General features: G+C 42.0%; 2 protein-coding genes across 2 annotated transcripts; one reads left to right on the forward strand and one right to left on the reverse strand.

The window, feature by feature from the left end:
* Positions 1–1,092: 1,092 nt before the first annotated feature.
* On the forward strand, positions 1,093–12,285 carry LOC129819687 (germ cell-specific gene 1-like protein). The gene is made up of 6 exons (XM_055876164.1): positions 1,093–2,402; positions 3,258–3,452; positions 4,486–4,533; positions 6,635–6,793; positions 6,958–7,069; positions 8,589–12,285. The coding sequence occupies exons 1-6, from the start codon at positions 2,207–2,209 to the stop codon at positions 8,998–9,000; spliced, it is 1,122 nt and encodes a 373-aa protein (XP_055732139.1). The 5' UTR covers positions 1,093–2,206; the 3' UTR covers positions 9,001–12,285.
* A 1,319-nt stretch (positions 12,286–13,604) lies between these two features.
* LOC129820364 (visinin-like) lies at positions 13,605–20,536 on the reverse strand. The gene is made up of 3 exons (XM_055877432.1): positions 20,073–20,536; positions 15,589–15,700; positions 13,605–15,480 (listed from the first exon to the last, which is right to left on the reverse strand). Exons 1-3 carry the CDS (start codon positions 20,451–20,453, stop codon positions 15,392–15,394), a joined length of 582 nt encoding a protein of 193 aa, XP_055733407.1. The 5' UTR covers positions 20,454–20,536; the 3' UTR covers positions 13,605–15,391.
* Positions 20,537–24,146: the final 3,610 nt, after the last annotated feature.

Consider the following 24,146-nt stretch of genomic DNA (forward strand, 5'->3'; position numbering starts at 1 on the left):
GTGGTAATGTATGCAGATGGACTGATGCAGATGTTGCCAGATGAAATAAAAATATACAAACATCACATCTGTGATTCTGCTATCTTTGTCAGATTGCTATTCCCCATAAAGACCATATCAACACAGATGGATTGATCTTTCAATGACTATTGTCAGGTCGGTGGGTGTAGCTGGTGTATAAAGTCAGGCGCAGGAGAGCAGCGATGAGTGAAACAACGCACTTTACTCGACAGCACAAAGTAGACAATTTACAAAGGGCAAAAAGAAAGGTTGCCACAAAGCATGGGTGATAAACAGCACCCGGTACAATCCAGCCGGAACATTCCGACCTGAACAAATTACAGTCACACACAAAGACATGGGGGAAACAGAGGGTTAAATACATGAGCAGTAATTGGGAAATGAAAACCAGGTGTGTGGGAAAACTAGACGAAACAAATGGAAAATGACAAATGGATCGGCGATGGCTAGAAGACCGGCGACGTCGACCGCCGAACACCACCCGAACAAGGAGAGGCATCAACTTTGGCCGAAGTCGTGACAACTATTCTCTAAGGTGACCAATAATGGTTCATGGAAATGAAACAGACATCAGACCAGTACATTAAACCATCCGTATAGTATGAGATGATGATGATGATTGTGATGATGCCGAAGATTGTGATTATGAAGATTGTGATCATGATAAAGACTGTGACGATGACATGATATGAGGATGACCACGATGATGATGATAGGATGATGATTGTGTGGGGGATTGTGATTGTGATGATGCAAAAGATTGTGACGATGAAGATGGTGATAAAGATTGCTGTGACGATGATATGATGATGATGACGGTGATGATCGTCAACGATGTCGATCATGGTCTGTTGACAAAGTCCACATAGTCCAAAGTATGTATGTAATCTCAAACTTTGCTGACTATATGGATTACATCGTTGTCTAAACCTATTGCCATGTAATATGAAATGTTTCTACTTAAAAGAGATTAGTGAACAGTGATTTATGACAGATTGTGCTGTAATTTGTTGCCCCTTAATTACTCCTCCCAATACTAATCCAAATTATTTGTCTTGCTCTATAGATGGTTGGACAGACGTTACGATCGTGAGGTCAAGTGGGATTACCCAGATTCACCTAGTACAGGGAGATTAACACAGATGAATGAGGATTACAGGCTAATAGAGAGGTAGGCTGAGAGATTGGACTAATCCTTACACTGAATCACTGTCTTCCTAAGAAAGCCGAGATGTGCGGGAAGAACAGAATATGTCCTGAGAAAAAGGAGACAGGAGAGAAGGATTAGAGGATGATTAAAACGTGGTGTAATTGAAGCGTTCCTCGTCCAGGACACAACTGTAGAACAGCGAACACATGTCAATTCCATGTCATGAAGCTGGAAACATGGGACGTCGCATTCAGACGAAAAATTAAATAATTTAAGAAAAATGTATTAATTCAATTTTTTCTTCTCAAATCTAAAGATGAAAAGCTCTCTGCCTGATTGCCTCAGTTCAATGACTGCGTTGATTTGCTAATTAATCATCACAAGTCGTTATCGGGGGATCACAGCTGGATCAGCGTGTAAAGGGTGGAGGAATATCGAGAGGACTCGCTGGAGTAGAGCATGGCAGAGGCTAGAGGCTAGCTAGCCCTCATCCGCATCCAATCCATCTGTCTCGCTCGACCGCGACTAAATCCTCTCAATTCCATTGTCCCCTGACTCCGTGTTTTATCTATTACATCCTCTTCTTCTTCTTCTTCATTCCCTCCCTTTATCCTGCCTCTGCCTAATCTCCTCTCCTCCTCTCATCCCTCCATCCCATCATTTGCTCACAGTTTCCTAATCCCCCTCCCCAAAACCCTCCCTCTGTCAATCCCCCTCCCCACTCCCATTTCTCCACTCTATATTTCTCCATTCCATTCCCCTCATTCTGCCGTGTCATTGAGTTCCCCCACAGTTCCCTCCTCATCATTGTCAGTGCCCTCGCTCCAGCTGGTCTCTCCTCGGTCCTCTGTCATCCCTGCGTCCATCCTCTAGCCAGCACCCTCACCCTGTTTCACCATCCTTCGTCTCAAGCTCCTCTTGAGACACCCCGTCTCTCGCTTCTCTTTCCTGCCTGTCTCCCACCTCTCTGTCTCTCTATTGGTGGGGCATTATTTCTTCTCGCAGTGGCCCTTCGCCCCCCTCCCATAATCCACCATGCTGGAGAACATGTCACGATGCAACCGCTCCCTGCTCTCTTTGTCCCTGACTTCGCTGGCCCTGGCACTGTCCATTCTGGCCTTTTGCACCTCGTACTGGTGCGAGGGGACCCACAAGGTTGTCAAGCCCCTCTGCCTCTCCCCGGTCAAGTTGAAGAACTGCGGGCAGAACAACAGCCAGCCCTACACCACAGGTAGGGAACTAATTCCCCTATTCACCTGTGCAAGAACAAATGTGGATCCCAGCACCTAATGATTTGTTTCCCTCACACTATACTTGTGGACTCACCCCTGTTGAAGCAACCCTTGAACATGAATCCTGAAACGGACAATTATCACTTTTTAGATTTGTCAGGGGAACCCTTAGCAAAAAGTCTACCTATCCCTTTTTCGCAATCGCTCTCTGAGCAATCTACTGTATATCAACAGAAAGCAACCAGAGGTCTGTTGACATAGTCCACATAGTCCAATGTATCTATGTAATCTCAAACTTTGTTGACTATCTGGATTACATCGTTGTCTAAGCCTATTGCCATGTAATGTGCAATTTTTCTACATAAGGGAGATTACGTCAAGAGCAGTGATTTCTGACAGATTTTGCTGTAGATTGTTGCCCCTCCATTCCCTTGACACTAGGGAGCACTTTTTGACCTCTGTCCCTGAAGAATATTAAATGATGGTCTTGATCTGCCTTTGAGGAACATGGCTGGAAGATGTGTGTTTCTGGAGTTTATTGTAGAAAAACATGAACACGGTGTGTAGACTAGACACACACAGTACCAGTCAAAAGGTTGTACACACCTACTCATTCAAGGTTTTTTCTTCATTTTTAGTATTCACAACTATGGAATAACACATACGGAATCATGTAGTAACTGACAAAGTGTTAATTAAACAAATCTAAATGTTAAGTTATATTTGAGATTCTTGGCATTCTCTCAAGAAGCAGCTTCACCTGGGAATGCTTTCCCAACTGGTACTGTATATCTCGCCTAAAACTGTCCAACCATTCCTGTCCCAACTACCCCCTTACCCTCTCTTTTCCTCAGAGAGTCCCACTCTGGACCCTAAGAAGCCGGCAAACAACGTCACCTTGTCGCCCCTGGAAAAGGAAGAGCAGGCGAGGCTTCGGAAAAAGGCCCTCGCCAACGCAGTGCACTACATCTGGGAGACGGGCGAGGACAAGTACATGCTGCGCTACTTCCACACAGGTTTCTGGTTGTCCTGCGAGGCACACAACGAGGGTGAGCATTTGGCTAAACACTGGGTCTTTATCCAGACCATTGTTTGAATATGCTTTACACTTATAGAAAGAGGGGTTAAGTAGCCTTCATCCCAAGAACCTAACGATGCCTGGTCCTCGTACTGTAAGATCCAATCTCCTCAATGAATGTACTTGCTACGACTGCGATACAATATGTGATATGTGGTTGTCTCACCTAGCTCTAAGGAATGCATGCACTAATTGTAAGTCTCTCTGGATAAGAGCGTCTTCTAAATGACTAAAATGTCAAGTGTAAATTAATGCCTAGCCTTAGCCAGTAATTGTTTGACACAGAGAACTTCGTTGGAACAGTGAATAAAACAGGAGATAGCTCTTGTTTTAGGCTGTTGATCTACAGAACCTTCATCGAGTCCAGTCTTAGGGTCGGACCTAGGACTGAGCCTTGTGGAACCCTAATAATGACTGGACACTAGTGATTAGAATGCACTATAACGTCAATATGTCTATCAGCAATTGCCATTGTGCCTTTGAATATGGCTGTTTTGCTGTTCTACTATCAATCTCTGCAAGACTGGTTGCTTTAACACCATACTCATCCACTGATCTGGGATTGTCCCTAATCAGCCGAGGCTATGTAGAGGTAAATAATCACAAGCGGGTGCTTTGTTAATGATTGAATCGTCTTTAATGTCAGTGATGTAAAGTCAAGAGTCAGTGAAGGCTAACTTAAAGGAATATCTTCCCATATCACCTCAGGAATAATTTGCTAGATCACTGTAGAGAGAGGAGAGTTAGAGCTTTGGTCTTGACCCTAGATAGAAAACATCTGGTGGATGTCTCTCTCTCTCTTCTCAATGTGGCTTATTTTACTACAGAAAGTGTTCCCTTCCGATTGCCCATGCCAATTGGAGCAATGTCTTAAGATCTCAGAACAGCCACTCAAGGGATCTCTTGTTAAATCAGTACGTCCATTGACAAGACCCTAAAAGATACATGTGAATATACTGACTTAAGTTGGATTTGTAACTAATCACATTCTATTTGTCTTATAGAGGAGAAGTGCCGAAGCTTCATTGAATTGACTCCAGGGGAGACACAAGGTTTGTGCTCATTGAAAGTACAGTTGAAGTCGTAAGTTTACAGTATACAGTATACACTTAATTTGGAGTCATTAAAACTCGTTTTCAACAACTCCACTAATTTCTTCTTAATAAACTATAGTTTTGGCAAGTCAGTTAGGACATCTACTTTGTGCATGACACAAGTAATTTTTCCAACAATTGTTTACAGACAGACTATTTAAGTTATAATTCACTGTATCACAATTCCACTGGGTCAGAAGTTTGACTGTGCCTTTAAACAGCTTGGACAAATCCAGAAACGGATGTCATGGCTTTAGAAGCTTCTGATAGGCTAATTGACATAATTTGAGTCAATTGGAGGTGTACCTGTGGATGTATTTCAAGGACTACCTTCAAACTCAGTGCCTCTTTGCTTGACATCTTAGGAAAATGAAAAAGAAATCAACCAAGACCTCTGGTTCATTTTTGGGAGCAATTTCCAAATGCCTGAAGGTACCACGTTCATCTGTACAAATAATAGTATGCAAGTATAAACACCATGGGACCACGCAGCCGTCATACCGTTCAGGAAGGAGACGCGTTCTGTCTCCTAGAGATGAACGTACTTTGGTGCGAAAAGTGAAAATCAATCCCAGAACAACAGCAAGGGACCTCGTGAAGATGCTGGAGGAAACAGGTACAAAAGTATCTATATCCACAGTAAAACAAGTCCTATATCGACATAACCTGAAAGGCCGCTCAGCAAGGAAGAAGCCACTGCTCCAAAACCACCATAAGAAAAGCCAGACTACGGTTTGCACCTGCACGTGTGGACAAAGATGGTACTTTTTGGAGAAATGTCCTCTGGTCTGATGAAACTAAAATAGAACTGCTTGGCCATAATGACCATCAATATGTTTGGAGGAAAAGGGGGAGGTTTGCAAGCCGAAGAACACCATCCCAACCATGAAGCACAGGGGTGGCAGCATCATGTTCTGGGGGTGCTTTGCTGCAGTAGGGACTAGTGCACTTCACAAAATAGCTGGCATCATGAGGCAGGAAAATTATGTGGATATATTGAAGCAACATCTCAAGACACCAGTCAGGAAGTTAAAGCTTGGGTCCTCCAAATGGACAATGACCCCAAGCATACTTACAAAATATGTGGCAAAATGGCTTAAGGACAACACAGTCAAGGTATTGGAGTGGCCATCACAAAGCCCTGACCTCAATCCTATTGAAAATTTGTGGGCAGAACTGAAAAAGCGTTTGCGAGCAAGGAGGCCTACAAACCTGACTCAGTTACTCCAGCTTTGTCAGGAGGAATTCACAAAATTCACTTGTTTTATTTATTTATTTTATTTTACCGTTATTTTACCAGGTAAGTTGACTGAGAACACGTTCTCATTTGCAGCAACGACCTGGGGAATAGTTACAGGGGAGAGGAGGGGGATGAATGAGCCAATTGTAAACTTGTGGAAGGCTACCCGAAACGTTTGCCCCAAGTTAAACAATTTAAAGGCAATGCTACCAAATACTAATTGAGTGTATGTAAACTTCTGACCCACTGGGACCCACATTCTCTCTACAGTACTATTATTCTGACATTTCACATTCTTCAAATAAAGTGGTGATCCTAACTGACCTAAGACAGGGAGTTTTTACTAGGATTAAATGTCAGAAATTGTGAAAAGCTGAGTTTAAATGTATTTGGCTAAGGTGTATGTAAACTTCCAACTTCAACTGTACATACAATACTAATTGAGTGTATGTAAACTTCGGACCCACTGGAATTGTGTTGCAGTGAATTATAAGTGAAATAATCTGTCTGTAAACAATTGTTGGAAAAATTACTTGTGTCATGCACAAAGTAGATGTCCTAACCGACTTGCCAAAACTATAGTTTGTTAAGAAGAAATTAGTGGAGTTGTTGAAAACGAGTTTTAATGACTCCAACCTAAGTGTATGTAAACTTCCGACTTCAACTGTATACTGTAGGTGCTGCTAATACGCCAACATTAATTTGTATTTAAGGACTGTATGCCAACTTTTTAGCTCTCTACCTCTGTCCAATCTTAATTTTCCCTCTTTCTCTCTTTCTCTCTTCCTCACTCTTTTGCTCTCTCTCTCTCTCTGACAGGGGTGCTGTGGCTGTCAGTAGTATCAGAGTTTGCGTACATAGGCCTGTTGGCCATGGGCTTTCTCCTCATGTGGGTAGAGGTGCTGTGCCTCTGTGCCCGTAAGGAGATGTACGCTCTCAAGATCAACGCATTTGCCGCTATATGCACTGTCCTTTCAGGTGAGACGGCCACCACTGGCAGAACTTTCTCTTATCACCGAAATCATACATGCCAAGGCTTTTGAGAACTGTGTAAAAACATTCAAACGGTAAAGAAAGCATTGATTATTCGATGTTAGTCAAATAAAATGGGAGATTGTCAGCAAATATATTTTCTCTCTCAGGTCTGATGGGAATGGTGGCTCATATGATGTACACCACAGTGTTCCAGTTGACTGTGAGCATTGGGCCAAAAGACTGGAGACCACAAACCTGGGACTACGGCTGGTCATTTGCGTAAGTATCTCCTTAGGCATAGTTCGCCCAAATTACAAAATTGCTTATTTGTTCCCTTACCCTGAAAGCAGTTTTTGGACATGGAGAGACTGCCATCCATGGTTTCGTTTGTTTGTCTAGGCACTGTCTCTATTTTCTAACCACTAGCCAATGGAAAACAGTGGGTCCAGAATGATTGGATCACTTGATAAAGATGAGCAAAAAAGCCTGTATAAAAAAAAAAATACAAATACTGAGCTATATTGTATGCTATTTCTTTTTTAAATCATTTATATTATTTTACACTAACACTTTCTCAGAGAAAGAGATGTTGTTTAACAACTAGGAAAAATCTCAAAAACATAAGGGTCAAAATGATTGGATCCCCTGTTTTCAATACTCCAGCATCCTCCACCTTGTGAGGATAATGACACCGACTTTTTCTAAGATGTTTTATGAGATTGGAGAACACGTCTGGAGGGATCTTAGACCATTCCTCCATACAGAATCTTTCCAGATCCTTGATATCCTTTGTCTGCGCTTATGGACTGCCCTCTGCAATTCAAACCACAGGTTTTCAATGAGGTTTAAATCAGGAGACTGAGATGGCCTTTGCGAAATTATGATTTTGTGGTCATTTAACCTTTTCTTTGTGGATTTTGATGTGTGCTGGTGTGCCTGGCCAAAGACCTTTATTTTTGTGTCATTTGACGATAGCACCGGTTCCAATCCAAGTGCCAATGGCATTTAGCAAACTCCAGTAGGTGGTCAGATGACATTAAAATAGAGTTCTTTGGCCATGCACACCAATGGTTGGTTTGGCCTTTGAAAAACAATGCATGCAGAAAATACCTCATCCCTACTGTAAAATATGGTGATGGATCTTTGATATTATGTGGCTATTCTTCTTCCACTGATCCTGGGGCCCTTGTTAAGGTAAACGGCATCATGAACTTTACCAAGTACCAGGACATTTTAGGGGAAAAACTGGTTGCCTCTGCCAGGAGGCTGAATCTTGGCCGCCAGTGAATCTTCCAGCAAGACAATTACCCCAAGCACACATCGATATCCACAAAGAAATGGCTAATTGACCACAAAATCAACATTTTGCAATGGCCATCTCAGTTTCTGTACTTGAACCGCATTGAAAACCTGTAGTTTGAATTGAAGAGGGAAGTCCAATTGTACTGTACAGACAAAGGATATCAAGGATCTGGAAAGATCCTGTATGGAGGAATGGTCTTCTCCAATCTCATAAATCATTATAGAAAAAGGGGAGGGTGCGGGAGTATTGAAAGCAATATATTTGTTTCATTACTTGTTAAACAAAACATTTTTCTCTGCTCATTTGTATTAGTATGAAATACTTATATTTGTACAAAATATTGGATCCCTTTATCAAGGGATCCATTAATTCCGGACCCACTGTACAGTATGTACCTGATATTAGCATCTTTTAAACTTCCTCGGCCATATTTACAGCCTATCTATAACCAATGACCTCTACGGCCCTACCATCCTTTCTCTCTTTTACCTCCAGTCTGGCCTGGATCTCCTTCAGCTGCTGCATGGCGGCGGCTGTCTTCACCCTCAACTCCTACACCAAGACGCTGATAGAGATGAAGCACCGCGTCCGCGTTCGTCTGGAGGAGGCCCGGGCGGCCATCCAGGCACCTTCCTATGACGAGGTGTTGCAGGCGGCCGGGGGCATCTACTCAGGCAGCAGCCTGCTCCAGCACTGCCATCAGGGGGCGTTGATCGACCCCATGTGTGAGGGAAGGGGGCCGCTGGTGGGCCCGGGGGTTCCAGACCCCAGAGGGCTGGTGGTGATGGCTGGTGGCTGTGGGACAGAGGGGTGCGAGGACTGCGAGAGGGAGATGGACGAGATTGAGGACGCCCTAGACAGGGAAGAGAGGGAGGAGATGGAGAGAGAGGACTGTGAGAGGTGCTGAGGGAAGGGAAGAGGAGGCGTTAAAAAGAAGTTCTGGCCATCTGAAACTTATTTTCTTTTTTTAAACTGTGAAATGGACTTTTCTCGATTTCAGTCATTGCAGTGATAATTATTTCAGTACCTCCATCCATGCATTAAATCTGAGTAGCTAAAGCTCTGTAAAACCAAGCACAGAGAGTGATATGTATTGTCCGGGTAGAGATCAATATAGACAATCACTAAGAAATGCCTAGCATTGGCCACATTTAACATGTATAATATATCTCACTTTTATTCTATGCATTTATGTTAACCCTGTTATTACTATCCTGATAGTAACTCGCCATCATGTCAGTTTTCATGTCATGTCAGTTCTTCTACATAAACTGGACAGATCCTGGGAATTGTCTGTTGGGACAACTGTCTCAATATCTCTAGTTGATGTCCAAAAATAGATGATTTTATCTTGTAGTTAAATGAAGATTGAGTCAAAGATTACATTAAAAAAAAACAGGGAGCTTTGGAGGTTAATAAGACACATGCTTTCAAATGCAGAAGATTATGTCAATTATCTCCCCAGTCACAGGTACAAGTGAGAGAGAGAGTCTATGCCTTCACTATGGTGAATCACTAAAACAATGCAGAAATACACTACGGAAAAGAAAGAACAGCACGTCAGAAATCAGCTCAATGTAATTGAAGAATCCACAGACTCTAACCACTTCTGGGGTAATTGGAAAACACTAAAAAAACAACACAAACAGTTAACTATCCAAAATTGATATATATATATAGATATATGGGTAAACCACTTCTCCAATTATTTTGGCCCTATAACAAAGAACAAACAGCAAAAACATATACATGATCAAATACAAATCTTAGAATCAACTATTAAAGACTACCAGAACCCACTGGATTCTCCAATTACATTGAATGAACTACAGGACAAAATACAAACCCTCCAACTCAAAAAGGCCTGTGGAGTTGATGGTATCCTAAATTAAATTATCGAATATACAGGCCAAATTACAAATGACTATACTTAAACTCTTTAACATCCTCCTTAGCTCTGGCATCTTTCCCAATATTTGGAACCAAGGACTGATCACCCCAATCCACAAAAGTGGAGACAAATTTGACCCCAATAACTACCGTGGGATATGCATCAAGAGCAACCTTGGGAAGATCCTCTGCATTATCATTAACAGCAGACTCGTGCATTTCCTCAATGAAAACAATGTACAGGAGCAAATGTCAAATTGGCTTTTTACCAAATTACCGTACGACAGACCACGTATTTACCCTGCACACCCTAATTGATAAACAAACTAAAACAAAGGCAAAGTCTTCTCATGCTTTGTTGATTTCAAAAAAGCTTTCGACTCGATTTGGCACGAGGGCCTGCTATACAAATTGATAGAAAGTGGTGTTGGGGGTAAAACAGTTAAAATTGGCAAAAAACACACACATTTATTTCCAAAGAGCCGTGGGGTGAGACAGGGATGCAGCTTAGGCCCCACCCTCTTCAACATATATGTCAACGAATTGGTGATGGCACTAGAACAGTCTGCCGCACCCGGCCTCACCCTACTAGAATCTGAAGTCAAATGTCTACTGTTTGCTGATGATCTGGTGCAGCTGTCACCAACCAAGGAGGGCCTACAGCAGCACCTAGATCTTCTGTACAGATTCTGTCAGACCTGGGCCTTGACAGTAGATCTCAGTAGGACAAAAATAATGCTGTTCCAAAAAAGGTCCAGTTGCCAGGACCCCAAATACAAATTCCATCTAGACACCATTGCCCTAGAGCACACAAATAAACTATATATACCTTGGCCTAAACATCAGCGCCACAGGTAACTTCCACAAAGCTGCGAACGAGCTGAGAGACAAGGCAAGAAGGGCCTTCTATGCCATCAAATGGAACATAAAATTTAACATACCAATTAGGATCTGGCTAAAAATACTTGAATCAGTTATCGATCCCATTGCCCTTTATAGTTGTGAGGTCTGGGGTTTGCTCACCAACCAAGAATTCACAAAATGGGACAAACACCAAATTGAGGCTCTGCATGCAGAATTCAGCAAAAATATCCTTTATGTACAATGTAAAACACCAAATAATTCATGCAGAGCAGAATTAGGCCGATATCCGCTAATGATCAAAATCCAGAAAAGAGCCGTTAAATTCTACAGACACCTAAAAGGAAGTGATTCCCAAACCTTCCATAACAAAGCCATCACCTACAGAGAGATGAACCTGGAGAAGAGTCCCCTAAGCAAGCTGATCCTGGGGCTCTGTTCACAAACACAAACAGACCCCACAGAGTCCCACGACAGCAACACAATTAGACCCAACCAAATCATGAGAAAACAAAAATATAATTACTTGACACATTGGAAAGAATTAACAAAACAGAGCATGCTAGAATGTTATTTGGCCCTAAACAGAGAGTACACAGTGGCAGAATACCTGACCACCTTGACTGACCCAAACTTAAGGAATACTTTGACTATGTACAGACTCAGTGAGCATAGCCTTGCTATTGAGTAAGGCCGCCGTAGGCAGACCTGGCTCTCAAGAGAAGACAGGCTATGTGCACACTGCCCACAAAATGAGGTGGAAACTGAGCTGCACTTCCTAACCTCCTGCCAAATGTATGACCATATTAGAGACATATATTTCCCTCAGATTACACAGATCCACAAAGAATTCGAAACAACCCCAATTTTGATAAACTCCCAAATCTACTGGGTGAAATACCACAGTGTGCCGTCACAGCAGCAAGATTTGTGACCTGTTGCCACAAGAAAAGAGCAACTAGTGAAGAACAAACACCATTGGAAATACTACCCATATTTATGTTTATTTATTTTCCCTTTTGTACTTTAACTATTTGCACATCGTTACAACACTGTAGACATAATACAACATTTGGACCTTTGTTTATTATCTACTTCACTTGCTTTGGTAATGTTAACATATGTGTCCCATGACAATAAAGCCCTAGAATTGAATTGAATTGAAAGAAAGAGCGGGTGGAACTAGGGAAGGATGGATTGATGGATGTGACAGCCATCTCTTCAAGTCTGTAGGATTATTCGGATGTATATGCTAAATGATAGAGAATGTAAATAAAAACAAAATGGTAGCCTATAAGATCAGCAATATAAGTAGTGTGACAATCTGTGTGGAATGTCTTTGGCAAGGGTTTACATTTTGTATGGATCGATATTAAATGTAATGTTGACATTTCCAACCAGAAAATAGCAATTTCTATGAATAATGTATCAACCATTAAAAAAAAACACAACATTTTCTTTAAGTGGAATGCTTTATTTCACAATACTTTTTAATCAAAACTGATAGACAGATTTGATTTTGTCTTGCTACACAAATGAAGCTTGAAGGTAATGGAATCTAAAGTTTATGACAACTCTTTCATAGTCAGTATCTTATCAAAATTAAAGGGTATGTGTATTAAATGAGTGAGACTTCAAATGCTGCTAGAACTGTGCTCAAAAGACAGAGGTAACACTAGTGATCTTCCTGTCCGGGGTGGCGCCCCCCCCCCCCTCTTGGGTTTGTGCCGTGGGGGAGATTTTCGTGGGCTATACTCGGCCTTGTCTCAGGATGGTAAGTTGGTGTTTGAAGATATCCCTCTAGTGGTGTGGGGGCTGTGCTTTGGCAAAGTGGGGGGGGGGGGGGGGGGGGGGGGGGGGGGGGGTTATATCCTGCCTGTTTGGCCCCGTCCAGGGCTATCATCGGACGGGGTCACAGTGTGTCCCGACCCCTCCTGTCTCAGCCTCCAGTATTTATGCTGTAATAGTTTGTGTCGGGGGGCTAGGGTCAGTCTGTTATATCTGGAGTATTTCTCCTGTCTTATCCGGTGTCCTGTGCGAATTTAAGTATGCTCTCTCTAATTGTCTCTCTCTTTCTTTCTTTCTCTCTCGGAGGACCTGAGCCCTAGGACCATGCCTCAGGACTACCTGGCCTGATGACTCCTTGCTGTCCCCAGTCCACCTGGTCGTGCTGCTGCTCCAGTTTCAACTGTTCTGCCTGCGTCTATGGAACCCTGGCCTGTTGACCGGACGTGCTACATGTCCCAGACCTGCTCTCTAACTCTCTAGAGACCGCAGGAGTGGTAGAGACACTATGAATGTTCGGCTATGTAAAGCCAACTGACATTTACTCCTGGGGTGCTGACCTGTTGCACCCTCTACAACTACTGTGATTATTATTTGACCCTGCTGGTCATCTATAAACATCTTGGCCATGTTATGTTATAATCTCCACCCGGCACAGCCAGAAGAGGACAGGCCACCCCTCATAGCCTGGTTCCTCTCTAGGTTTCTTCCTAGCCACCGTGCTTCTGCACCTGCATTGATTGCTGTTTGGGATTTTAGGCTGGGTTTCTGTACTTTGTGACGTCAGCTGTGGTAAGAAGGACTTTATACATACATTTGATTGATTGATTGTTCAGCAATAATTTCAGTGCAAGCATTAGCACTTCAATAACATGTGTCTATCATTTTCAGAGGATTGTAACGCTTCTCGTGGGCTGAAGGAAGAGTGGACCAAGGTGTAGCGTTTAAAGTGTTCATGATTTAATCCCAAAAAACAAATCGAACAAAAACAACAAACAGGAGAACGAAAGCGAAACAGTTCTGTCTGGTGCAGACACAAAAACAGAAAGCAACTACCCACAAAACCAACATGGAAAATGGCAACCTAAATAGGCTCCCCAATCAGAGACAACGAGAAACAGCTGTCTCTGATTGGGAACCAATTCAGGCCACCATAAACCTACAAACCCCTAGACCATACAAAATCCCCATAGATAAACAAAACCCCTAGACAAGACAAAACCCTAGACAATACAAAAACTAAACAAATCACCCTTGTCACACCCTGACCTAACCAAAAAATAAAGAAAACAAATATAACTAAAGCCAGGGCGTGACAAGGATAATATTAAGACAAAGAAACTAATTGAAACTCACAATAACAGGGGCAAACTCTGAGTGAAGCAGTTTACAATTTTTACTTGTATGGTAGTTGGCATTGTGTGAGTCTACAGTATTTAGCCCTTGACCTTTACGTTAGATTGTGTCTGTCGGTATCAAGATCAATGTCTTTATGTCAACACAGACAAGTTACATTTTAAACACAATCTCTAAAAGGTCCTAAAACATTATCCTAAGATTGCACTACCTTTGTTATTATTGCATTATTGGTACACATATCAAAATATTTAACAAATGATTAGCTAATGAGTAGCACATCTGGTATGAAGTAGTATCAACAGATTAGTCATTGCTTGCTTTCATTTTCTAAACCCCTCTTACCAGCTCTCAATACTCTTTAGCCTTTCTCAAAACATTCTGAGGCTAAATATCAAGTCCCAAAAATATATAGAATTTGTGCAATACCAGTATACAGTAAAAACAATACCAGTATACAGTATATAGTAAAAACAATACCAGTATACAGTAAAAACAATACCAGTATACAGTATATAGTAAAAACAATATCAGTATACTGTCACGCCCTGGCCTTAGTATTCTTTGTTTTCTTTATTATTTTAGTTAGGTCAGGGTGTGACATGGGGAATGTTTGTGTTTTGGGTGGTTATATGGAAAAGGGGGTGTTGGGTGTAGTGTATGGGTTTGTGTTGAGTGAAGGTGTCTAGCTGTGTCTATGGTTGAGTGTAGGTTCTAGGAAAGTCTATGGTTGCCTGAATTGGGTCTCAATTAGAGACAGCTGGTTATTGTTGTCTCTGATTGGGAGCCATATTTAAGGCAACCATAGGCTTTAGCTGTTTGTGGGGAATTGTCTATGTCTAAGTGTTTAGTGTCAGCACTTATGTTTGTATAGCTTCACGGTCGTCTGTTTTGTTGTTTTGTATAGTGTTCGTTTCGTTTTTCGTCTTCTTCCTTTAAATAAAGAAGATGTACTTTCCACGCGCTGCGCCTTGGTCCTCAGTCTATCCAGAAGACGATCGTGACATATACAGTGTATAGTAAAAACAATACCAGTATACAGTATATAGTAAAAACAGTACCAGTATATAGTAAAAACAATACCAGTATATAGTAAAAAGTAATGTCCCGTGTAGCTCAGTTGGTAGAGCATAGCGCTTGCAACGCCAGGGTTATCATATGTTTTTACAATCAAGCGCAGCTAAAGTATTTGGAGGAAAACATATACTATTTGAACCGAAGTCCGATAAACATTGAAGTTAGACTGGGATTAAAACGAAATACTTTCTGCATTAAGATGGGTAAATTGAGGATAGGGGCGGGGAATGTAGGAACCTGATCCCAGATCTGTTTGTGCTGTCTTGTCAACTCCTATGGGCAACACTTACGGTCATGTCCTATGACCATAGGACTTTATTAGCAGAGGGTTACTTGTTGGCAGGGTCATATTGAATGAGGCGAAGCGCATCCTCATTGTCCATCACACCCTTGATGAACTCTCCTTCTGAAACTCGCTCTGAGGTGGGGAGAGAGAGCAAGAGGAAGAACCAGCAAGGAATCATCAGGTTTATATTACAGTTAAAATGTCAATTCACGTTAATAAACAAGACTTTCTTTTCCTCACCATTGTCTTCCTTCTCAAAGAATGTCCAGAGTTTGTTGGCCCTCTTCTCCGGTGTGTTCTCGTCGTTGGGCAGCTCAGCCTGTTTATCCTTGGGAATTAGCTTGAAAATAGCCTGTTGGGTAACACAAAAAGGGTATACCTTCAATCACTGAACACAAACAGCGTTTATCAGAGACAGGCTTCTATTTGAGCCAGGTGTTTATTTCCTTAATACTCAATAAAATGTTGAAAAGACTAGCACACTGTTTATTGTGACAAGTATGACCAGTATAAACATTATAATAACAAATCCATCGCAGATCAGACTTGCGACGACTAGACTGCCTATCATACGCACCCCAATTCGCGCTTCAACACCATGGAGAACGGTACCGGGGATATTGCGTTTTCTTTTTGGTGACGCAATGGCTAGCAACAAAGACAATTTTGTACAAATGTTTTTAATGACCATGGGACTATCAGAGCTGTGTCCATGTTAATCTCGTAAACAATTAATTTCAACCTGGTGTTTATTTGCTGAAATGTGTTTGATGCCCGGCTATTAAAAAGGGACAGACAGCTATTTGAGATTCGGCGTTTAATTGAAGTTTTATGGGATGTCACTTTCATCGGTTTTCCTGTAACATGGGAGATTTACTGACAAATATGTAAAGCAAATCCTGCCGACTACGCCAAAATGTCAAGTTCATTAATGTTGTCCAACACAAATAACTATTATTATGGAACCATTTTTATCCACATTCACTTTAGGAATTAATACAAGCGGCATGTTGTTGTGAAGTGTTTGTGAAAGGATGTCATGGATATTCTCTCAACCTATATCAACTATAAAACACCAGATCACTGCAGTGAGAATATATCCTTACAACAGCCCAATCCTGTTATTTTTAATCTTCTCATAAAACCATTTTCCAGGGCTGATTCTTTTAAAAGAGCGATTACTGTAGAACATTGATGTTTGTACTATGAAATGATCAAATGATCATCTTTAAAAGGTAATGTAAGGCTAAAGAAAACGTACCGCTCCGAAGCATTGTCAAAAACACATACTGTATTCTTTCCTGAACAATGTAAATGTATGAAATAATCAGGTACCATTCACATGGAAATAAAAATGTATTTGCGTTCTGTGAATATACAGTGCCTTCGAAAAGTATTCAGACCTGTTGACTTTTCCACATTTTATGTTATGTTGCAGCCTAGTTCTAAAATTGATTAAATAAAACCATTTCCTCAGTAATCTACACACAACACCCCATAATAAAAAACAGAAATACCTTATTTACATTTGTATTCAGACCCTTTGCTATAAGACTTGAAATTGAGCTCAGATGCATCCTGTTTCAATTGATCATCTTTGAGATGTTTCTACAACTTGATTGGAGTCCACAAATTCAAATTCAATTGATTGGATATGATTTGGAAAGGCACAAACCTGTCTATATAAGGTCCCACAGTTGACAGTGCATGTCAGAGCAGAAACCAAGCCATGAGGTCGAACGAATTGAGTTCCCGAGACAGGATTGTGTTGAGGCACAAATGTATGCAGCATTGAAGGTCCCCAAGAACACAGTAGCCTCCATCATTCTTAAATGGAGGTTTGGAACCACTAACACTCTTCCTAGAGCTGGCCGCCCGGTCACACTGAGCAATCGGGGGAGAAGGGCGTTGGTCAGGGAGGTGACCAAGAACCCGATGGTCACTCGCATTCAGGACCTCAGACTGAGGTGAAGGTTCACCTTAAAACAGGACAACAACCCTAAGCACACGGCCAAGACAATGCAGGCGTGGCTTTGGGACAAGTCTCTGAACGCCCTTGATTATATTGGTTTTGAGGGATTTCAAATGTTAGCATCCACCATTTATAAATATTCTTCCCATCTGAACCCTAGTTTTGATTAAATCACATTGTGTTCCCATGGCTTGTAAGGAATCAAAATAACATTGGAGAGAAAAAAGGTGGTACAAAAAACACAAAATCACATTTTAGTGTTTCAACTGTAAACCCGGAGATTAAATAAAGATTAGAGCCTAAGGACTGGTGTGACCTGGCAAATCAGCAGCAGCTTGTTCTCATTTACTGTTCACATCGACTCTGTTTAGAAGGATTTTTTATTTTTATATATACACGGAACAAAAATATAAACGCAAAATGTAAAATGTTGGTCTCATGTTTCACGAGCTGATATAAAAGACCCCAGACATGTTCCATACGCACAAAAAGCTAATATCTCTCAAATTCTGTGCACAAATTTGTTTACATCCTTGTTGGTGAGCATTTCTCCGTTGCCAAGATAATCCATCCACCTGACAGGTGTGGAATATCAAGTAGCTGATTAAACAGCATGATCATTGCACAGGTGCACCTTGTGCTGTGGACAATAAAAGGCCACTCTAAAATGTGCATTTTTGTCACACAACGCCATATTTTTTGATGGGGCATGCAATTGGCATGCTGACTGCAGGAAAGTCCACCAGAGCAGTTGCCAGAGATTTGAATGTTCATTTCTCTACCATAAGCCACCTCCAATGACGTTAAAAAGAATTTGGCAGTAGGTCCAACCAGCCTCACAACCGGAGACCACGTGTATGGGGCAAGCGGTTTGCTGATGTCAACGTTGTGAACAGAGGGCCCCATGGTGGTGGTGTGGTTATGGTGTGGACAAGCATACGCCACATTATTATGGTTGTGCGTAATAAGGAGCGCACGCGCCTCAGTGTGCATCGAAATCGGCCTATGCTTTGTGACCTGCGCTCCACGCTTTGGAGTCAGAATGTTGAATAAGATTACATTATTGTTCGTTCCATGTATGCATGGTGTTGAAACAAACACAATTAGATTTTATCGATGTCAATTTGAATGCACAAAAATACCGTGACGAGATCCTGAGGCCCATTGTGAGGCCCATTTTTTTTAAAGGTATCTGTAACCAACAGATAAATATCTGTATTCAAAGTCATGTGAAATCCATAGATTAGGGACTAATGAATTTATTTCAATTGACTGATTTCCTCATATGAACTGTTACTCAGTAAAATCAATGAAATTGTTGCATGTTGCGTTAATTTTTTTGTTGAGTATATATATATAAACCACTACTATCCCAAGCAAAATAAGGTATATGGTGTTTGCCATTGTTCACATTTACATGGCAAAGCACTGACTGTTCAGATATTGGTTGGCAATATTGTATGCTTCATCATGATCGCTATAGGGTGGGGCACTCACTGTCATTCTTTAGCATATATCTGGATCGAAGGGCCATATAAGAAATGATACGTTTAAAAAAACATTTTAATTTGGACTAAAACATTATTCACGATTTTAGTTTTCAACCTCCTTTGCATGTTTGGACAAATCATACATTTACTTTCAGACAGCCATGGAAGATAATCGCACAGTGAGTGTCACGTACATCTTGACCTGCAGCCCAGTGTAACCGGTGTTAAATGGCTAGCTAGATAGCGGTGCGCGCTAGTAGCGTTTCAATCGGTGACGTCACTCGCTCCGAGACCTTGAAGCAGTTGTTTCTCTTGCTCAGCAAGGACTGCGGCTTTTGTGGAATGATAGGTAACGATGCTTCGAAGGTGATTGTTGTCGATGTGTGCTGAGGGTCACTGGTTCAAGCCCAGGATGGGACGAGGAGAGGGACGGAAGCAATTCTGTTACACCAGGACACACTGAGATGTGTCTTTAAATCTTAAACACTGTTTAATCTCAGTCTCCATTCTCTCCTAACCTACATTTATCCCATCTTCCCTAATTCCCTCACTCCCTCCTACACCCTTTCAGTTTAAGCTCAGGGCCCGGGGAATATGGTCAGACGTTGTAGTGGAGTGGTATCAGTGCTTGAATTCATCTGCACCACAGGCACATTGACACTATTGCCGAGGCAAAACAATTTATCCCTGCCTCCAGGTCACTGTAGTGCTCCCTGAGACTCCACAGCAGAAGTGAGGTGCCAAAGCAATGAATTGTGAGATATTGGGGTTACCACTTTCTTTGTCAAATGGAAAGTGGAGATTTTTTGATTGAACATTCTATTTTTTGGCTTAGTTTGCTCATGTTGCAAAGTGTTAAATTATCCTATGGTTGAGAGCCATTGATGTAAGCGTCGCCCATTTCTGGGTTAAAGGTTTGTGTGTAGAAGTATGTAGAAGTATCAGAGTATAACATCTTAGAAGAACAAACAGAGCTTGAGGCTTATCCCTCCTCCATACTGCCTGAGATCCTAACCACAGCCCCTCCCCCATCTGTCAATCACCAAGTAGTACAACCATGTGACACTTGATGACCAGAATCAACCTCACACAGCTTTAAACCTTAACGCCCTCAATGTCAATACAGAGGCCTAGATTAAGGCTGGTTTGAATTTAGATGACAAGCATCAGTCAACAGGATTAGTTTCTAACATGCATGTCATCTCTATTGATCTATCTATCCACCCACCCATCCACTCTCCGTTTCTCCTCCCACTACTTACGCTGCAGATCTCGGTCACTTCCGACTTGGTGATGTATCCGTTCTTGTCCACGTCGAACAGCGAGAAGGCCCACTCCAGCTTCCTGGTGGTCTTGCCCGTGGACGTCAGGTGCAGCGCAATTATGTACTCCTTGAAGTCCAGAGTGCCGTCGTCGTTGGTGTCGAAGGAACGGAAGACGTGCTGCGCGTACGTCTGGGCGTTGCTCTCGGGGAAGAAGCGGCTGTAGATGACCTCGAACTCCGTGGGCGTGATACGTCCCGTGGGACACGACTTCTGGAAGCTCTCGTACCACTGGGTGATCTCCGTCTCAGTGAACTTGGTGCTGAGCTTCAGGTCTTCCAGGATCTCCTTGGAGACGGCGCTGCTCTTGGCGTTCCCCATGTTATGTTTCCAGGTGAAAGAAATAGCCCCTGTTGTGTCTTTTAAAGGGCAAATGTATATCAACACGGACTGTGGTGTGTGTTTTTTTGGGACGTCCCGACAATGTAAGATATCCAGAAGCTGGGAGGCTGGGTCCTTCTCTCTGTATGCAGGCTTTTCGCTTGACCCCTTGAAGAGCAACTCTAAATGAAAATAGAAATGAAGTAATTTAATAAGGTTATTCCAGTCTAACAAATCGCAGAGTGGAGTCCAATGTCTTTAATATTTTAATCTTTCATCAAGAAAACTATCTGGGCACAACGGGCCATCCATAACTAATTGCAGTAGTGTATCCAGCATGTGACGGGATGACAGTTATCGTAGACATGAACTATAATCTGTGCTCTGTGATCTTCGTCTAGTAGGCATAAAATACCCATTCCTAATCATCGGGTCTAGGATACAGGCTACAGTCAGCTAATGAGTTTACACACGCACGCACGCAACACACACACACCTGAACAACATCCAGGCTCTCAGTTCTGTTTGTCACAGAGGAGGCTGGTGGCAGGAACTATAGGAGGGCAGGCTCATTGTAATGGCTGAAATTGAATAAATGATCAAACAAAGAAAGTCTCACATTCCATATATTTATAACCTCCCAGTAATTTATTGGGTAACAAAACCCCAATGTTTCAGCATTAATTTGCCTTCTTCAGGGTGATGTCATGAATGCTTGGGCCGGGTTATGTAGACAAACAGTGCAATTAATGCAACCAATGACAAGGAATGTGTCGTAATTGCTAGGTTGATCATATTGAATTGAGCTAAACTGTTAAAAGACAATAGCCCACAGCATATTGAATATATTATGCCATAACAATTATTCAATAAATTACTGGGAGGTTATATATATGGAGTGTGTGGCTGTTTTTTTCTATAGCTTATTCACCGTTAGTCAGCACCTCTACACTAAATAATTTTCTCTGGGTGTGTGCCAGCTCGTGCTTTTTATTGGAATGGAATAAATGAAACGGAGTCAAACGTGGTTTCCATATGCCTGATACCGTTCCATTAATTTCATTCCAGCCATTACAATGAGCCCGTCCTCCTATAGCTCCTCCCACCAGCCTCCACAGATCACTGTGCTAACATACATAGGCAACTAAAAACATCATACTGAAAACCTGTGGTTATTCCTTTGATCTATGACTCAAATATGGACTAGCATACATTCATGATAATACAACTTTAACATGGCTGTAATGTGTAGTAAAGCAAAGGTGTACATGAGACCATTAGAAGCTTCAAAAGTACTAAAACAGAAATTAAAACTATGGGTGAAATGAGTGCAGTATGTTGAGTAGATACTAAAAACGAGAAAGTCCATATTAACCTAATGCTTTTAGGAAGGAGTTCCATTCAGTCAATTTAGAAAGCAAACTGAAATTCCAATATCAATTCCAATCTTCCACATAAATTTGAAGGGAATTTAACGCATCCCTGCTCCAAAAATGCATTTCCTTGGAGTACAGCTAGAACTATAGACAGAAACAAATAAGGAAAGACATAAATAAAGATGAATACAAAATGCTTACCTGTGTGAGTGACTCAGAGAAGACAAGTCAAGATAAAAGTGATATTCATGGTCAGCGGAGAGCAAAGTGGGATTCCGCTACACCTGCCGGCTGGGCTAAGTCAATTATACAGGATTTTTAAGGCGCTAAGCCACAAACGCACCCAAATGAACTTCTTATCTGCTTCTTCTTGTTTCTCGATCATTCCATGCCTACACGTCAGCACACACAAAATATATTTTATGTAACGTCCGTGTAATGTCGTAATATGTCCTGATTTTTCTATTGCCCTGTCTTAACAAGCAAAGTTCAAACAACTTTAATCAATTCAATGATTTGTAATATTTTGCCCGTGAGCATTTTATCCACATAGGTTGCTGTGTAGTTATTGACTGTAGCTTTACCTTACTAAGACTTGTTGTCCGTTATCAACACTTGAGTTGAATAAGAAAAAACCCACAACGGTCTTACAGGTATGAGCTGTTTTTACAGATATCAGAGGTTAGTGTATAGGGGCCATGCAACCATTTCTCAACACATTGCTAGCAGTTCCTAGATAGCCAACCGTAGGTCCGTTTTTATGGTTTAGGTGCTTTAGTCAGTTAGGATCCCACTTAAGTAGAGGGTTTGGTCAAACATGTTCAGCTACGAACACTAACATAGAAACAAATGAATGTCTGCTCGCTGTTTTGTTGTTCCCAGGTGAGGGGATTTCAATAAAGCTTCGAGCTTTATTCAAATCGCCTTCAAGGTAAATGACCCCGTTAGTGTTATTAAATCACCATGATAGCTTTATTAAATCATCATGTTTGGGAGCAGCGTAACAGTGAGCAAAGATTCCTTGTTTGATGTAGATCTTTGACTTTGAGCATGGTCTGGGAGAGACTTGGCGGGTGATGTAGATCTTTGACTTTGAGCATGGTCTGGGAGAGACTTGGCGGGTGATGTAGATCTTTGACTTTGAGCATGGTCTGGGAGAGACTTGGTGGGTGATGTAGATCTTTGACTTTGAGCATGGTCTGGGAGAGACTTGGTGGGTGATGTAGATCTTTGACTTTGAGCATGGTCTGGGAGAGACTTGGTGGGTGATGTAGATCTTTGACATTGAGCATGGTCTGGGAGAGACTTGGTGGGTGATGTAGATCTTTGACATTGAGCATGGTCTGGGAAAGACTTGGTGGGTGATGTAGATCTTTGACTTTGAGCATGGTCTGGGAGAGACTTGGTGGGAAAAAGAAGGCGGAAGCGGACGAGGAAGTGGATTCTGAATCCAATGCCGGTAGAATCAAGGAGAATTAGTATAGAAAAGTAGTGTACAGTGATGAGAATGTGTCAAGGGTGTGTGTGTACTGGTGGCAAAGTCAGGTGCAGGAGAGCAGAGTTTGTGAACAGGCGCACACTTTATTCAGGCTGGAGGGAACAAACAGACGGACACAAACTGCGTCAAAACCTCCAGCAAAAGTGCAAAGCGCGAAAAAAAACTCACCAAAGCTAATGTACCAAATAAACATACAACGTGCACAAACACGGAACATGGAAACATAGCCTGGTGCTTCACAATAACCACATAACAATAAACAATTTCACACAAAGACATGGAGGGGAACAGAGGAATAAATGCATGCAGTGTGATTATGGAATGAACCAGGTGTGCAGGGATCAAGACAAAACAAATGGAACAATGAAAAATGGAGCGGAGATGGCTAGAAAGCCGGTGACGTTGACCGCCGAACGCTACCCGGACAAGGAGAGGAGCCGACTTCGGCGGAAGTCGTGACAGAATGTCCCTTCGTATCTAGTAGAAGTACAGTTTCTTAATGAGGAGAAGTTGAGCAGATTAGCGATCTTGAAGAAACCATTTGAAATATCCAAACTGGTGGAGAGAGTGCTGGGTAAAGTGAAGGCTGTGAGGATCCCGATAGACGGGCTTGTTTAGATTTTTTGTGCTTCTGCGGATCAGAAGAAATGGGCGTCTCCCCCGATTTGATAAGTTTGAAGTGTCGTGGCTGTCTCTTCGGAACAGGGCACACCTCAAGGGGGTTATATCTGGCGTCTCGTGGGAAGTCGATTTTGAAGAGATGAAAAATATTCCTGGAGTGATTGATACACGTCGGATGAATCGTGTGGTGAATGGTGG

This window comes from Salvelinus fontinalis, chromosome 22 (assembly GCF_029448725.1).
Source record: "Salvelinus fontinalis isolate EN_2023a chromosome 22, ASM2944872v1, whole genome shotgun sequence".
NCBI lineage: Eukaryota > Metazoa > Chordata > Actinopteri > Salmoniformes > Salmonidae > Salvelinus > Salvelinus fontinalis.

Bases quoted from the DNA above. Each gene is read 5' to 3' on its own strand.
- LOC129820364 (XM_055877432.1), bottom strand. From the start codon at position 20,453: ATGGGGAACGCCAAGAGCAGCGCCGTCTCCAAGGAGATCCTGGAAGAC. The intron at 15,701-20,072 runs GTAAGTAGTGGG...GTTACCCAACAG, and splicing joins AAGTGACCGAGATCTGCAGC to GCTATTTTCAAGCTAATTCC. The intron at 15,481-15,588 runs GTGAGGAAAAGA...TCCCCACCTCAG, and splicing joins CTTTGAGAAGGAAGACAATG to AGCGAGTTTCAGAAGGAGAG.
- LOC129819687 (XM_055876164.1), top strand. From the start codon at position 2,207: ATGCTGGAGAACATGTCACGATGCAACCGCTCCCTGCTCTCTTTGTCC. The intron at 3,453-4,485 runs GTGAGCATTTGG...TTTGTCTTATAG, and splicing joins CTGCGAGGCACACAACGAGG to AGGAGAAGTGCCGAAGCTTC. The intron at 7,070-8,588 runs GTAAGTATCTCC...TTTTACCTCCAG, and splicing joins GACTACGGCTGGTCATTTGC to TCTGGCCTGGATCTCCTTCA.